The following is a 16,733-nucleotide window of genomic DNA, read 5'->3' on the forward strand; positions in this document are numbered from 1 at the left end:
CATCGCTGTCTCTCGCGTAAGATGTATGCCTATAAATACGTAATTTGTATCGATGGAAAGTAAGTTCGTAATTATTCTTATCATGAAGAATTAATCTTTGTCGCTTTCTGTAAAGTCCATTTATAAAATCTAGTTTGATGTTCCGTTCGAGATTTTTGTATAGGAATTAATCCCGAATTTTCTCGTCAGTTTCTGAAAGTAATAATTTTACCAATGATGATTCAATGACAATTGCTATATATTTTAAAATCAAGTTGTGAAATTAATTTAATGGTGTATTTTAGGGTACAATTTTCGTCGTTTTTTTAATTTTATTAAATATTCTCTCACTAGTAATAATGTTAATAATATAGACTATTTTAATGACAATAGGAATTTAGCATTGCATAATTAATATGTACAATAATTATTTGTTTAAATTCAAATTATGAAAATAAATAAATTTCAGTTTTATACAAATAATTTTTTATTTTTTATGATTGCTTTAACAAAAATATGGTTACGAAAATGTGTATATTTAATTTTCTAACTGTTATTTTAAAAATCATTTTTAAGTATTGGACATCTCATTATTCTAGAATAAATTATTAGGATTAATTATTAATTTTTAATTATTAATTGATTAATTATTAATTGATATGCGTGCGCGCGCGTGTGTGTGTGTGTGTGTGTGTGTGTGTGTGTGTTTTGATAAAATATGGGCAGATATTATGAGATTATATTTAACAAATTTTGATTTTTGTTGATTTAGATAATTTTTACCAAAATGCTTTATATTTTAATAATGTTATCGTGATGATGAATTTAGTTAAAGTTTATCTGTAAAATGCTTTTACATAAATGACAGCATGCATCAAATAACTACTCATAATCTGTACCGTATTCGCGACCGCCTTTTTTCTGATTTCTTCGCATAAATTTCGCTATTAAAATTTCGTTTGCTTTAATTAACTTTCAAAATGATGTCCGTTTTAAATACCATCGATACCGATTACGAGGACATGATTTACAATGCAGAAATGAATTATTACGATTTAAAGTTAGCTACTTGTTCGAGCGACAACACGGTGAAGATATTTGGCTTGCAAAATTTGTATAGTAAAGAGAGCTCACTACTGGCAAAATAGTTATTATGTATTATTGCATCTATAAAAGTGATTTATGTCTCTGAAGAGGGCTCAAAAATGAGCCGAAAAATATAAGCGCGTTATTGTAATAAAAAATTTTGTATTATATTTGTATATTATTTGTACAACGACTACCGTGCCGGACTCCTGTCATCTCCAAATTTCTTTTGAATAATAAGGGGTCCTTGTAGATTAATTTATGTTTTACAATAATTTTGATTTGTAATGAAATTTTAAAAAATAACGACATATTTATATTTTGGTTTAAAACGAATTAGGAAGATTATTGTTCAATATGCTAAACAAAATAATTGTATAATATATACAGTATGGTATTGTCAAATATAATAAACATTAATATTTCATAATAAAAGTAAGAATACTTAATATATATTATGTAGATAAAAATAAAAGTCTTTTTTGAGGGAATAAAAATATTTTCTAGATCTACATATAAATTATGTTATTATCTATATATTAAATAAATGATTATAAAAAAAATATAAAATAACAGAAAATAAAAAAATGACAGAAAATTCACAAAATAAAACTGTATATAACTTTATTGATGAAACGATCTTTACATATAATAATTATTAAATTATATTATAACATACTATCTAAATGCCCTTTTATGTAACCATCACCAAATGTATAATATATGCTGTTATATTGATATACATATATAAAATATATATAATGTCACGAAACAGTTCTTAAACCCAAGGATGATGAGCAGGTTTCTGTAAACTCGCATGCTGAACTGCAGCTGCTATTGCATTTTCTTTCGCAGCTATTATATCTTTTTCCTATTTAGATTAAATGCACATAAAATACACATTAAAAATAAATTGACGTCAGGAGCTTATAACAATTAATATAATAAAAATGATAACAATTTTTAAGTAAGATTCATGTCATATTAATAATTAATATTATTAACAATATTCGTGAAAATAACTGTTTTATTTTATAGAGAAATATAATAAAAAGTTTTGATAATACCTTAGCTTCCTGCTCACTCTGATTAATTTGCTTATCAACATCCTGCTTTCGTAATTCTGCGGCAGTGTTAGCTGCATTTCTTTGGATTGCTGCAGCTGCGGCGGCTTCTCTTGCTGCTGCTACTCTCTGTGCAGCTGCCACAGTATCCTTTAGGGTTGCTAATCTCTGTTGTAATGCCACGAGCTGTCGGGCGCTGGCTTTAGCTTCGGTCTCAGCATGTTGTGAAATTTCATGCGATCTACATAAAGTGGAAAGTTATAAATGCGCAATGTAAAAAAGATAGATAGAAAGATAGTGAATGTCACGTGGCAGTCTGCAGTAGAACATTAGATGTAATGACGAAAAACCAGAGTGAATTAATTATTTGTATACCTCGCGGCAGCTTCCCTTGCCGCTGCTTCCTTTGCCAATGCAATTTTCTGCTGAATCAGCGCGGCTTGTTTCGCTTCCGCAACTTTATGCTGAGCTACGGCAACGTTGTTGTTTGCCTCTTTTGCTTGTTGAATCGCTTTTAAAACTTCGGGTGGATACGCGATGCTGGGCGTACCGGGTGCCGGATCCTTCAACGCCTGTTAAATTGATAGCGAATATATTCCATAAATTTTACGTATGATATAAAGATACAGATTTCTATGTAACTTCTATATGTATACACCATAAACTTCTATAGAAATCTGTATAGTACGCGCGATGTAACACGAAGTGCGTAAAATAAATGTGCGTACCTGAAGTGCCACGTCGTGCGTAGCTTGAACTTCGACCTGTGTGAGCGCTATGTCCGGAGACGTCGGTGGATTCCAGGCCGAAGTCGCAAAATTCGGAGCCCACGAAGGAGCGAAGGCTGGCACGAACCCAAAGAAATCAGGCGATCCGAAAAATGCTACTCCGCGCTTGTTTTTCTTTGATTCCGATTTCAGCTCCACCACGGTCGCAATAGCGGACAGAAGTACGATCTGCAATCAATCAATAAATACTTATTCTTATCGATGAAAATATAAGTTAGAAAAGATTTGTTCACTGTTTTTGTCTTAGATTCTGTGAAGTTTTAGAATTCTTTTCAATATTTGCACAATATAATAGAATTAAAGAACGGTTTTGCTAAAGTAGCCAAAAAATGTAGCTAAATCTGAATATAATTTTTTGTTGGATCATCAAAATAATTATGTAGGACATTAAAGTTAGTTGCTAGATATCAAAACTTTTTGCAGTAATGTTTGAAATTTCTATGTAATGTTTTGATAATTCAATAAATTTATTTTCAGATCTTTATCTAACTAATTTTTACTTTAATAAAATTATTCTTTCTATGTGTTAATTTTGAAAATATAAATTTTTTATTTGTTACGATATAAAAAAATCTTATTCATAGAATTTGTAAATCTGATAAAATATAGATGTGCTTGAGTTACCGTTACGATGATCTTCATTTTGCGAGAAATATTGCTGATGATACTGAATTCTCACTGGTGGGCCTCTGGTATATATACAACTCGTGATACGAGGAAGAATGCTATAGCGCCTCCGGGATAATCATAGAATTAATTAAAACTATTAAAGGTGTCCGTAAAAGCCCATGTATCACAAACAGAATTATAGGCCTTTATTGTCTAATGACGATTTTCTGGAAGGCGTATGCTATACAATCACTGCACACGAATCCACTTATGTCTTAGAAATCGATGGACAAAGATCATATCTCGTCTTCGAATTCAGGAAGTAGTTAACTAGTTGTGAGTACGTACCAAGTACTTCCGCTTTAACGTAGACAAATAAATTTAATAGATTGAGAGGACATTCGATCTCTTGATGAGGTGATATTGTTTATACGTGTGTATTGTTTTGTATGGTTATATATGATTATATATGATTCTATATAAGATAGTTATGAAATAAAATATAAATAAAATCGATATAATGAAAATTAAGAAAATTAATTATTAATTCTTTAACGAACTAATTACAATTAAATATCAATTTTATAGATATTAATATAAATAATCTAATAATAATATTACATTCATGGGATAAATATTACAACCAAGTTAAAACAAAAACACGTTGCACTTGAATGATGTAATTATAATATGGGATAGTAAAATGAAAAAAATTAATCACTTGTATAATAAAATACAAAGAAATTAATAATTTGATATAATACCCACACACACATATCATATACATATTATAAAATATGATAACAATATGATTAAACTTATATTTATAATTTTTATTAAATTTTTATACATACATTAAATTATATTTTTAGCATTATTTGTTTGATATAAGAAATTTGAGTTCTCTTTATAAAGTTATTATCTTATCTTTTTGAAATAAATTTGTAATATATATTGTCAAAAATAAAAATATTTGTGATATAATTTCTAATATCAGATATAATAATTATCTATATATTATAACAGTGTAAATAATAAGAAAACAGAAAAACTTAAATAATATGTGAAATCTATTGTGTGTTATTTGATAATTACATAATAGATAATAAAAATAGGATGTAACAATAACGAACGTAAATGTGCATTCTTACTTTTTTCTAAGAAAGCTGTAGAAAAAAATTCAGATTTTCGTACACATAATATCGATACAAGATTTTACGAGGGAATTTGGGAATTTGAGAATATGCACACATAATATGTTTCTTAACTTAATATTTACTCAATTGTTCAAATTCCCGTCAGATCACGAAAAATTTCTGCATTTGTGGGAGAACGCACTCGGCCGCTCAATATACTTGGTTCATAAAAAGAAGCTCCGTCATCAGAATCTGACAATTGTTTTACATTCGATTTAAGAACTGTTTTCTTAGATGAATTTTTCTTCAATTTCCAGTCATTCACGGAAGAATTCGAATCTTTGTCTTCGGAGCTGTGTTCGCTTTCAGTCTTGGGATTTTTATAATACTTAGCAGTACGAAGATAATCATTTTTCTTCGGTGATTTCTTAGTGAATGAGAACTTCTCAGTTTTTGCGTGTTTAGAATATTTTTCAATCTTGGGTTGTTTGTATCCAAAAAACTCCTCGTAGATCACTTTAGGCGACGTTTTAGTGGATATGTCAGAACCATAAGCGGTGCTGTCTCTATAATCCGTCTTTGGTACCTTACGATTTTTTCGGGAATTACGGGATTCTTGACTCTTCAACTCTTTGGATTGTTCTTGCTTTACGCGAGATTTATTTCTTTGTTGCCGTTTAGAAGAACTCGAATCAATATAACTGTCTATTTCTGGCACTTCTTTCACATGCACGTATTCTGTAATTAAAAATATTAATTTAATATTTTCATTATTGATTTATTACTTCAATTAATAAAAATATAGTTTTATGTAAAAATCTCTATAGATCAAAAATAACTTATTTCCTGCTTATTTTGTGTTTATATAATATCATATTATTTTAAAATTAAAAGAGTTTATTATTTTAAAGTTCTTTTCAGAGATAAAATTATTAAACAAAATTCAACAATATACAATACATAACGCTTGTTGACAAATTTTAGATAAAACTAATATTTATTAATTTAGGTAAAACTAATGTAAATTCTAGACAGTATATGTATATACAATACACATAATTTGTCAGTTTCTACATACCTTCTTTTGGTAGCTCTTCTTTATAAGATTCTTCGAATTCTTGCTCAAAATCTTTCTGGTAGTACTTGGATTGTCTTGGAGGTTGTACTTCGGAAGAATCTTCATTGGTTTCCTTGCGTTTTTCCTGTTTACGGCTTTCTTCTTCATCCTCCTCTTCCTCATCCTCCTCTTCGAACGAGTCATGCGATGGTTTTGAGGATTCAATGTATTCACGATTTTCTGATGGTGAGTCTTCTTCTTCTTCGTCATCGTCTGATGAATAATTCTTATAGCTGGAAAATGGTTTATCCTCAAAGTCATCGTCAGAGTATGTTCTATGCTTTCCAAATTTCTCGTCGTACTCTTTGAAAGGATAAGACGTTGAAGGCTTGAAGTCACTTTCCATTGGTGACGCTTTGAAATGTTTTCCTGATTGACGCTCAACATCATCCTCTTCGGAACTGCCATCATACTCCTTATCCGAATTTTGGTATCCTAGAAATAATATTTCTAGTATAAATATTTTAAGCTTGTTTTATTATTTCAAATTAGAATTTAATAAAAACTTCAGTTTATTATCAAAATATCTGCAGTATATTGATATAAATAATTTTTAATATTCATTTTAATATTCATTTTAGAAAAATTAAAAATATGTCACTTTTTAATATATCACATAAATTAATATTTTAATTAAATTTTTTTACTTTGAATACACAAATTAGAAGATAATACACACTTTCATCATCTCTAGTTTCATCGTCATCATCATCAGGTTGGGGTGTATGTGGCTCTGGATTTTTCGTATTGATAATTTCTGCATCATTCAGAATGCCTTGCGTTCCGACAGAAGGATGAGCGATATTTTGTCGCACATTAACAGTCTGCACATTGTCATTACGCTCCTTGTCAAAATGCAATTGTGGTTGATTATAAAGGGATTCGTAATTGCCTTGCACTTTAGGAACATTATTCGTAACAGGGTAAGCTTCTATACTGGCACCTTTGTACTGCGGAAATTGTGGGCTACCATTGGTCGTCTGAATTGGTATAACTTGACCCTGAAAACTCGATAGAGGCGAAGAAAACGGCGAAATGTTACTTGATTGAAGTGCTAAGTTCAATTTTGGCCCAGCTGCAAATTTAAATCCCACATCTGATTCAATTGGATAGTTCGAGCTTAGTAAAAACGGCTGATTCTCGAAAGTGGGCAAACCTTCCGAGAGATCTAAATTGCTCTGAAGTTGAATGATTGGGACTGAGATCTTTTTGCCGTTCATGTCTACAGTGGCTTCATCTTTTTGCCTAGGGCTTTGGGTTATTTTATCCGATGACGGAGTAATGCTTGACGCAGTTGGAATGCTCGATGCGTACACATGCGCGTAATCGGTAATTTTTGGCAGTGAATAACTCATTTTATACACTGGCGCCTGGACAGTAGGAGAAGAAATGCCTTGGGGGATAAGCTTGCCGATATTGGCGAGCGGGGAATATTCGAAATCGGAAAAGCTGGATAATTCAATTGGTTTTTCCTGATAGAACGCATTGTAGTTAGGTGAATAGATGCCCTGCAGTTTTTGATGTGACTGCGACACAATTGATTTGGACGCGTCCAGCGGTTTCTCGATACTCCTTGTAGCTTTGTAAGCATCGGGATTATTCAACATACCAAAATACGGAGTCAACGAATTGCTCCGATGTGATTCTGTCTGGTGGATGGATGGAGCAACGTAGGAAAGCGGCTGCTTTGGCACGCTGCCATATGCATGGGAACCAGGTCCATGATTCGTCCCGGTATAAGGCACTCTCTGAATAACTGATGCTTTGACGTTTCCATAATGAGGCGATAGTCTCAAGTTAATATCCTGAGGCGACGGGATTCTTAGTGTAGTTTGAATACCTCTTGATTGCTCCTGATTATTAGAGATATTGTGGGTGGGACCTACGTGTTTCGATTTAGTAGACGTTGCTGACGTGACGGAAGCTCCCGTCGAAGTCACGACCTTTGTGGTGGAACATATCGCAGACGTAAAGAGAATGACGTTTACGATCTGGAATGTATTCAGCGCACACGCGCTTTAAATTATATTTAATATGAAAAAGTGTTAATAAAAATGGAAATATAATATTGCACAATAATTTGTTTGATTAATTTACGAAATTTAAGTTTAAGTTGATATTCGTGTAAATTATATGTGTAATGAAAACGGTTGAAAAACATGAAAAAAAACGATGTTTTTCATGTTTTGCTAAATATCTAAAAATTTAATTAGATACAGATCTAAAAATAATTTTGTTGGATTAGCAATATAATTGATATAAAATGATATCTCAAAATAGTCATTAAAACGCCAAAATTTTTTATAACATTGCTCATTATATTTGAGTGTTCCACATAATTATTTAAATCTAAAATTATTTTTTTAGATTTAATCTGTATCTTATATCTAAATGTTTAAATAATTTAGGAAAATTATTCTTTTTATAAATAAATGTAGGAAAGATAGGCCCCGAAATTTTTTTCAATGTTTTTGACCTAATCATAAATCAGAAATATTAATGACATTATTAATACACAATTATCACAAGTATATGATAAAAGTCGATTTCATTGCACAACGTATCCATGAAATTAAATCACTTTTGGAAGTAAATCACTGTTTACAATCTTATGATACACATAAACATGCGGTAAACGTTATTTAAAATAATTGGGAAACTGAAAAAAAGCACGTACCAACATGATACTCGTACAGTTCGGTACGAGTAGAAACCAAAGTTCGATGTTAACTGATTGCAAACGACATTCTCTCATCTTTTATATTCGGCGTTTACTGATGCAAGACAACAGAATGGGTTGGACTTTCCTAAACTTTGTAAAAAGCGTATCAAGAAAAACCGAGTCAAATTACTTCGCTTCTCCCTGATCAGTGAAGCCATGATCGTAACTATTGATCTAGCTTTTTATTAACTTATATTTCTCTCTCTTTATGATTTGTTATATTCATATTATCATCATGTAAATTGTAATGCAACCAGAAATCAGACGAACGATTCATACTAAATTTGCGGATGTGGTTAAATTCGATTTCCTATTTGATATTTAATAAAACTTGAATTAGTTAATAACATATAACAGGAAATATTTATAATATAAGATATTTGCTACATAGATTTAAATGGAAATGGAATAATGATATAAAATTGCAGTATAATTATACAGATACGTATTTCTAATGTTCATTGAACATCTTGTAGAGGTAATAATAATAACTGTATCATTTACCAGAATGATTATTTCTTTTATTCGCCGTTATTCTGAGAAAACTTGCGCGAGCATAACTAGCATAATAATTTTGTGAATTAATATAGTTCCCAAGCTAATTTTTGTATAATTCTCAGGATTTTCGAGAAAGTGGCTGTTGCACAATAAAAATGCTCCAATGGATTTATGTATATAGGCTCCATTGAGTAAATCTTAAAGCTAATGATTGTTACATACCGTCAGGTGAACGTCTCTTCCTTCTGGTTTTATGGTTGAATTATTGCCAATCAAGTGGAAAGAATGTAATATATAAATTTTCACTATATTGCTAATTTATATTTTGTAAATAATGAATTTTTATATGATAATATGATTTTAATATTGTTCTAAATGCAATTACTAATTTCTGATTTCTAATCGGTTATCTTGTTAATTAATTAATTTTAAAATATTGGAAAAAATTATAATTACATCTCTATACTTATTATACTTCGTAGTTATAAATGTAATATTTTTTTAAAAGTAAAAAAATATTTCTAGCAATTTTAATATTTTATAACATAAAACAAATTATTGTTTTAAATTAGAACAATTATTCATTGAAATTATAATAATTATTTATGATTGTTTTTACTTTTAAAAGACATTTTTTTTTATTATTTAATATTGTATGTAGAATAGATAGTGTTCAAGAATTTAAATCTTAAATGATAATAACACAAATATATGACGAAAATAATATATTCATAAAAAATAAATAAATAATTTATTTACTTCACAAAAATACTGAACGTTTAATATTTTTAACCACTCGTTCTTTTTTTAATTTTATTGTTATAAATAATTATAAAAATATAATAATGTTATAAATTATAAAGAAATATTTTCAGTTTTTAAGAAAAACAATTCCTAGAGGATAAAACTTTTTCATTAGTTTAGTTTTATAATCTAAATTAAAATCCTGATACTGACTTTGTCGCGAAGAACTCGAAAAAAAACTGCTATAAATATTAACTACAACCATAAAAACATTTTGCTTTTAGAATGTTGATATTTTTACTGAAAACTATTTTAAAAATAGTTTTTATAATTTTAAATATTGGAATTGAGTATATTCATTATTACAAGTATGTATATTTTATCTTAAAGAACATTTTATTAATGTGTTTATCACAAATATTATCATAATTATTACATTTTATTAACATGTTTATTACGATTATTCAAATCATCAAAAGTGAAAGATTTTAAATAAATAACAGAAAACAATGTGTTTATGTTAATTAGAGAGATATAATTATATTTGTATTTAGTAAAATAATTATATTTAGTAAAATAAAACGTTATTATAATACTTACCTTTTATAAAATTCTTTGCATTTTTCGTTGGTACAGAAAAAGTGTTTAGTTTTTATCGCGTAGTTATTGATCACGTCCTTGAATAGATGAAAGAGAAAAGAGAAAGTCGATAAGAAGAGGAAATAGATATAAGTTTAACAGAATATAAAACACAGACATACAAAGCCATACAAATTATAAGACGTATGTATTTCTTTGATTTAATATGTATATACAGTATTTTTTTCTGCGCTTACAATGATGACTGATGAATTTCCTTTCCCCTCGACTCGAACATTCTGTGCGAACGCATACGATTAATTTTTCATTTTCCGTATAAAACTTATTTATTGTAATTAAACACTTAGTGCAAACAGCACAGCGATTCGATCTGACCTTATGCTGCATTTGATAATCCGATCCGCGCAAAGCGGACGGAAAATCGTCCATTATAGCGAACAGGAAGATAAACGTACTATTTAATTAATTAGAGTCTTTTCACGCTTTACACTGGAAATTACAAAAAGAATCTGATTACATCAATTGGAATTCTGATTGAAAATGAACAAATCGAATTTTTTAATTTGAATTTATAATTATGTGAGATAATCAAAATTCTGATCAGAATTAATGTGATTAATGTGATCAGAATTTTCTGATTCGTCCATTTTTAATCAAAAATTTTTCTCAGTATACAGATTTTATACGCAGATCCAGCGAATGCATCGTGTGATCGACGACTTGCTTGTACTTTTGATTACAAATTTATGCGGTATCGTTCGCCGAATAGACATTCTCGTTGGCAACCGAAGTAGGCTGCGAAATGATATCGGACTTGTCTATATAATCCCTAAAAGTATTAGCATAGAATTGCTGCTGTAACCGATGCCTGTCTCTTTCGAAGAATTGCCTTAATTGATTCTTATTGCGAAAATAGTTCTGCGCGCCCCTATTTGGCAACTGTTTGTTCTTCATTAACATACCAAGAAGATTGTGCATTCTAGGATGATTGATATCGTATTCTGTATTACTTTTCATTTCCCTTAAGATTTTACCAAGGCTTTCAGGTGTCGATGTGGTGAACGTTGGATAAGAATTAAGAAACGACCGGTGCCTAAAGTCGTAGTCAAAGTTTTCAGTATCGAAATCTTTAGGCGGCTTACGTGCGTAAGCATGCGGTCCATCCAGATACATTTCTACATTACTAGCAGATGTTTCTAGTCCATTGGATCCTTTATTTGACCTCCATTTCCTTGGACCATTCTTAAACCTCGATCCAGTTCGTTTTTTCTGCTTATCGTGGAAGGGAACTTTTGAACGAAATGCATCCGGTCTGGGTGGCGTAAGAAATTCCAAATAGCTATCGTCATTGTTGGAACTCGCAGCAAAGTTTGTATCTTCCAGTTTAGGTTTATGACCAGGTTTAACGGCGCCATGATAGATATGTATTGGTCCTGCCGGTCGTGTCTTTAACAAATGTTCCAAAGTCTCCAATAGAGGATCAAATTTTTTTTACCACCTGAAGAGTTGGGTACGTCACTTGTGTGTATGTTGTTCTCGCTCTGATGTGCTTCAAGAATGTCTCTGTACTTGGACTCCGTTAAGGAAGATTTTAACTTTTGCAATTCATGCTTTAGTTTGGCTAAGTCATTCGCTTCGGAATTATTCTGGATCGGAATATTTGCCGGTCTTCTATCGTTGTTCCACTTCTGCGAGTTGTACATCGTCTTCAAGGATTCTTTGAACATTTCCTCAGCGTAATTCTGCAAGTCCGACGTAAGCTTCGGCTTCATGATCAACTCGGTTTGCCCTGAATGCGGTTTAAAAAAGTTCCCGCCGGGCACGGCGGATACCAGATTTAAACCTGGCTGAAGGGGTTCGTTCGTTGACAACTTATTGTTAAGAGCATTTTGGTTTTTGATAATGTCAACGTTAGGGACGAAATTGATAGGATTAAATACTGGTTCCTGAGACTGCACAAGTTTGAGATCCACTTGCTTAGGTTTAGCTCCAGATTCTGTCAGAGAGTTCATGTAATTGTGCAGAATTGTTTGCGGAGTAGCTGAAGCGATTGTACTAAAAATTGGGATGGGTGTCGTCAAAACAGTAGTCGGATAATGCATCGCTTGATAAGCATTCAAATTGAGAGGACTGGATTTAATGTTTGGATTCACGATCTCTACGATCTTCGCACCTACATTCGGAAGATGAGCGTTTGCCGCTGCTGCTCCCAGCATATTTAAATTACTTGAGTGACTATCAGCGGTCTGCAACACAATGTTGGACAGTCTACCACCCTTCACTAGTTGCTTATTCATTTGAGCTTGCAGTTCCTGTAAATTCTGTTGAATTGGAATTAGCTGCGTATTCTGGTCCTGAACATAATACGAGTTAACATTAGCCGTCTGCTTTTGTCCATTCTGGCCAACAGCTAGGCTCGCGGTGGCGAGAAAGTTCCCGCCGGAAGTGGGATACACGTTCTTCTTGCTCTGCATTTCCAAGTTGGCTCTATTTTCTGGCATTATTTGGCTGGATAGCAGAGTGGGCACTGCTGGCGCACTCTGCACCTGTAAATTACCATGATTTATCAAATTCTGACCTTGCAATCCGTGGGAATTCACGTGAATTTGAGTTGCCTGCAGCGGCGTCTGTAGAAAACTTGGATACGTCTGAATATTCGGCTGCGGCAACACAGTGAAGGTCGTTTGTGGTGTTACATTGCCCTGCATACCGTGAACATTCAAGCTCTGCAGCGCCGGGGTCAAGCTCGGCGTGAGAGCGAATACAGGTGTCATAGTACTCGGAACGTAAGTCGCTCTCAGAGTATTTACGATCTTATTTGGACCGCTCGGATGTGAGTGCAGAACCGTCTGCACGGGGTTTTGGAAAGTATTCTGGCCAACGATGATATCGGGTACTGGCATAGAAACCAGGTTCTTCGATACAGCCAAATTCTGAGTAAGGACAGGCTGAGGCGTATTCAAGAGAGACGTTGTCGTGCTGAATGCAATCGGCGCGACGGTAGCGAGATTCTGCAGCATAGCGTTGGACATATCGAAACCCTGGCTACCACCTAACGCGGTTGCGTGGTCGAAATTTGCTACGGGCACGAGATTAACAATGTATTTCGGCTTCTCCAGCTGATTCAACTCTATTCCATTGGACTGAGAGACTTCGAGATTCGGAGATATCTGACTCCACGTGTTGATATTCTTCGATCCATGAACTTTCTTCGTTTTTGCACTGGTGATTCTGGAATCATGTCGAATGTCTTCGACGCTCTCGTCATGGTGATTCGTGTTGGGATCATTGAGCCATGGATTCGTCTTCGTTCTGTGCCGTTGCGATTTTAATTTTGTAGAGCTATACTTACCTTCATTCGCGCTTTCATTCAATATGTCTCGATGTTCTTTGGAGAGTTGTTTTCTAATGGAATCAGGACGTTTCCGATTTTTTTGCGCTCTCAATCTCAGCCGTTCGATATAATCGGAGTAATCCGTGTTCTCATCTGAGACCTCTTCGGAGTCTTCCGTACGTTGATAACTACGCTGCCTATTGTTGTAAATATCGTAAGTCTGTGAGTTAGAAAATTCTGAGTTTTTCAAAGTTTTCTCATCATTATCAGATTCGCTGTCTTTCAATTGTCCACTGAACTGTATTTCCATTTTATGATTACTCGGCTCGGCGACAATGACCGGCTTCATGAATCTATGGCGTGTCCTCGACAATTTCGCGGCATCGCCATAAGTTCCGCTATGCGCGAGTTCGTTGACCTCATAATTCGTCCTTGATGAGGACGGGGCCGCTTCTGCATTCTGCTTGGCCGCGCTCAGTCCATTGTAATTCGCAGTATTCTGCTGCTGATAATTATCAACAACTTTCTCCTGCCCGTAAAAAGTTTTCTTTGCATCCTGAGCGTTATTATACAAATAGAATTGAGCATAAATATCCGCGTCATTGTTTTGTTGCGACTGCCAATCGTAATTACGAGTGTGGTTCTCAAATCTCTTCTCTCTCTCGTTGTTCGGATGCCTCGAAGATTTACCGGATTCACTGTCGGTCTCAGTGTTCGCTATGCTGTGCACGTTCTCGTAAAAATCCTGGTAATTAGCTACCGCGGGGGTGTCGTTGTTCACCTTCAGCAGTTCGAATTCATTTAGCCTATCGTTCTGCAAATCGAAAGATCTGCGATTCGTCAGGGCTCCAGGTAAACTCAAGAAGATCCTCGCTTCGGAAGAGTGTGCTAAGTCCTCTTCCAATTTTTTCACCCTTGAATCGAAACTATCTTGAGCACTTACGGCATTCGTCACGTTGCTTTCTTTAGATCTCTCCTTGTAATCATTGGTCTGTGACGAGTCGAGTTCGTACAAGACGGATGGCGAGACGGATCGTACCATAGGGACAAAGCCGTTAGAATTTTCATAGTGTACCGTTGATGATGATATGTTCGAGAATTGTTCTTCAAAATCCTTTGAATCTTCATTCGGTTTTATAGCGTGTACCACGGTCTCCGAGGCAGTTGCAAGTTGGTCGAAGATCTCTTCACTCTTTAAGTCAGCATTTTCTGAACATCTTATTTGTGGCCAGCCAAGGAACAGCAATATCACCTACGAAAGTTGCGAAATACTATTAAATTGTGTCTGTAATTGAAACTTAAGAGTCAACTTTCAAATCGTTTGTCTAAGTAATCAAATGATTAATAATAAATTTAGTAAATTTAAATAACAATATTATATCATTTTTATATCATTTGACATATAAAATTAAATATAAAATAAAACGTATAAAATAAAAATTAAAAGAATATACATGAGATAATACAATAAAAAATTTTATAAAACATATTTTTATAAAACTGAATTAATTTATTAATTAAAATTAAAATTTTATTGTAAGACATTGCGTGATAAAATTATAATATAATTAAGCTGGTAATAATATATAAATATAGAGAGCGCCTAGATGATAATATAATTTTTCTTCTTGGTAATAATTAATCTAATAAATATAAAATTAATTAATATAAAAATTAATATAATAATAAATATAAATTAATAAATATAAAAAAATCTCAAGTTATTGTAGAAAGATCTGGAAGATACATTTTATATATATTATCAATTATAAGTCTTGCTAAAAAAGAAAGCAGATATGCATTGCAAAGTTTGGATAGTCGCTTCATGATAGTAAGCAGTGTTAATTGCCGTTTCGTTCAAGGAGATGACCTAGAAAAGAAAAGCAGACTGGAAAAGTAAAATGCGTGTGCAATGGAAATAAGGACTGGATGTGCAAGGAAGCAAATCTTCATCTGAACTTTCTCACTGATTTATGGTCATTTGAGTTATTATTTGACAATAACTCTCATATTGATGTCATTGTTAATGTAATAATTCTGAGCGGTAAAAAAAATTTCCAAAGCTCGAAGTGGAATTGTATCACATAAATGATTTTTCTCTATAAGATGCAGTAATCCAGATAGAGTTAACCTTATAGTTTATCCGTTTAGAGAGTGTCGGTGAAAAGTAATTGTGGAGAAAACAGTGCCAATTTAAATTATTCTTTATGCCTATCGTTAAACAAGTCGGTCGAAGTTGTCGATTGAAATATAACGTCGTTAATATGCACATCTTTATTTAAAAGTAATTTTCTATGTGTCTCTCGATTAGATTTGATTAAAACATTTAAAAGTAATATGTGTGCATTAATAACATTTTTATAATACAAATTTTACATTTTATTCTTTGCTATTATATTAAACAATATGTATATAAAGATAGAAACGTGCAACAAAAAAGTAATTCTTCTAATAGTTTTTAATTTATTACAAACTTTAGATAGCAATTTTTATATAAATTATTTGGAAAAATATATTTAACTTGCATATTTAATACGATACATTTTATAAAAAAATTTTTATAAATAAAATTTTTATAGAATAATCAAAGACGATATAATTTAAAATGTATATATTAATATAACATAATAATGAAGTAAAAAATAATTTAACTATTTAAATGTAAAATATATAAAGTAAATATATAAAAGAATATATGTTGTATTAAGTGTGGAAAAAATTTCGTGGCGTTTTTCCCGATAGATGGCATTAAAAAAATGCCATGAACTTTTTCCCACACTAATATATATTTATGCAAAGTATTATTTATGCAAAGTACCTTTTATAGCAATTCATTTTTTTATAAATTTTATAATATATATAACTTTGTCATTAAAAATCTATAAAATATATGACACTAATAAAAAAAATTCCAAAAAATAAATTGCTTGAAGGAAAGAAATCGAGAAATTAAAATAAGATATTTTACATGCTCTTTTTTCTCTATATATCACAATAAGAGAGAGAGAGAGAGAGAGAGAGAGAGAGAGAGAGAGAGAGAGAGAGAGAGAGAGAGA

At 32.0% G+C, this 16,733-nt stretch overlaps 3 protein-coding genes across 3 annotated transcripts in view; all 3 read right to left on the minus strand.

Moving 5' to 3' along the window:
* Positions 1 to 1,669: 1,669 nt before the first annotated feature.
* LOC105617169 lies at positions 1,670 to 3,559 on the minus strand. The gene is made up of 5 exons (XM_012198736.1): positions 3,542 to 3,559; positions 2,858 to 3,085; positions 2,505 to 2,701; positions 2,133 to 2,370; positions 1,670 to 1,936 (listed from the first exon to the last, which is right to left on the minus strand). The coding sequence occupies exons 1-5, from the start codon at positions 3,557 to 3,559 to the stop codon at positions 1,844 to 1,846; spliced, it is 774 nt and encodes a 257-aa protein (XP_012054126.1). The 3' UTR covers positions 1,670 to 1,843.
* A 1,254-nt stretch (positions 3,560 to 4,813) lies between these two features.
* LOC105617325 lies at positions 4,814 to 8,534 on the minus strand. The gene is made up of 4 exons (XM_012198890.1): positions 8,457 to 8,534; positions 6,459 to 7,770; positions 5,741 to 6,214; positions 4,814 to 5,400 (listed from the first exon to the last, which is right to left on the minus strand). Exons 1-4 carry the CDS (start codon positions 8,532 to 8,534, stop codon positions 4,814 to 4,816), a joined length of 2,451 nt encoding a protein of 816 aa, XP_012054280.1.
* A 2,553-nt stretch (positions 8,535 to 11,087) lies between these two features.
* Positions 11,088 to 16,733, minus strand: part of LOC105617326 — a 6,126-nt gene continuing 480 nt past the window's right edge. Inside the window, exons 2-3 of the mRNA XM_012198891.1 lie at positions 11,839 to 14,929; positions 11,088 to 11,776 (exon numbers count right to left, since the gene is read on the minus strand). Coding sequence (XP_012054281.1) covers positions 11,088 to 11,776; positions 11,839 to 14,929 — 3,780 coding nt within the window. The remainder of the gene's footprint in view (positions 11,777 to 11,838; positions 14,930 to 16,733) is intronic.

Source organism: Atta cephalotes (assembly GCF_000143395.1).
Source record: "Atta cephalotes unplaced genomic scaffold scaffold00012, whole genome shotgun sequence".
In the NCBI taxonomy this organism is placed as follows: Eukaryota; Metazoa; Arthropoda; class Insecta; order Hymenoptera; family Formicidae; genus Atta; species Atta cephalotes.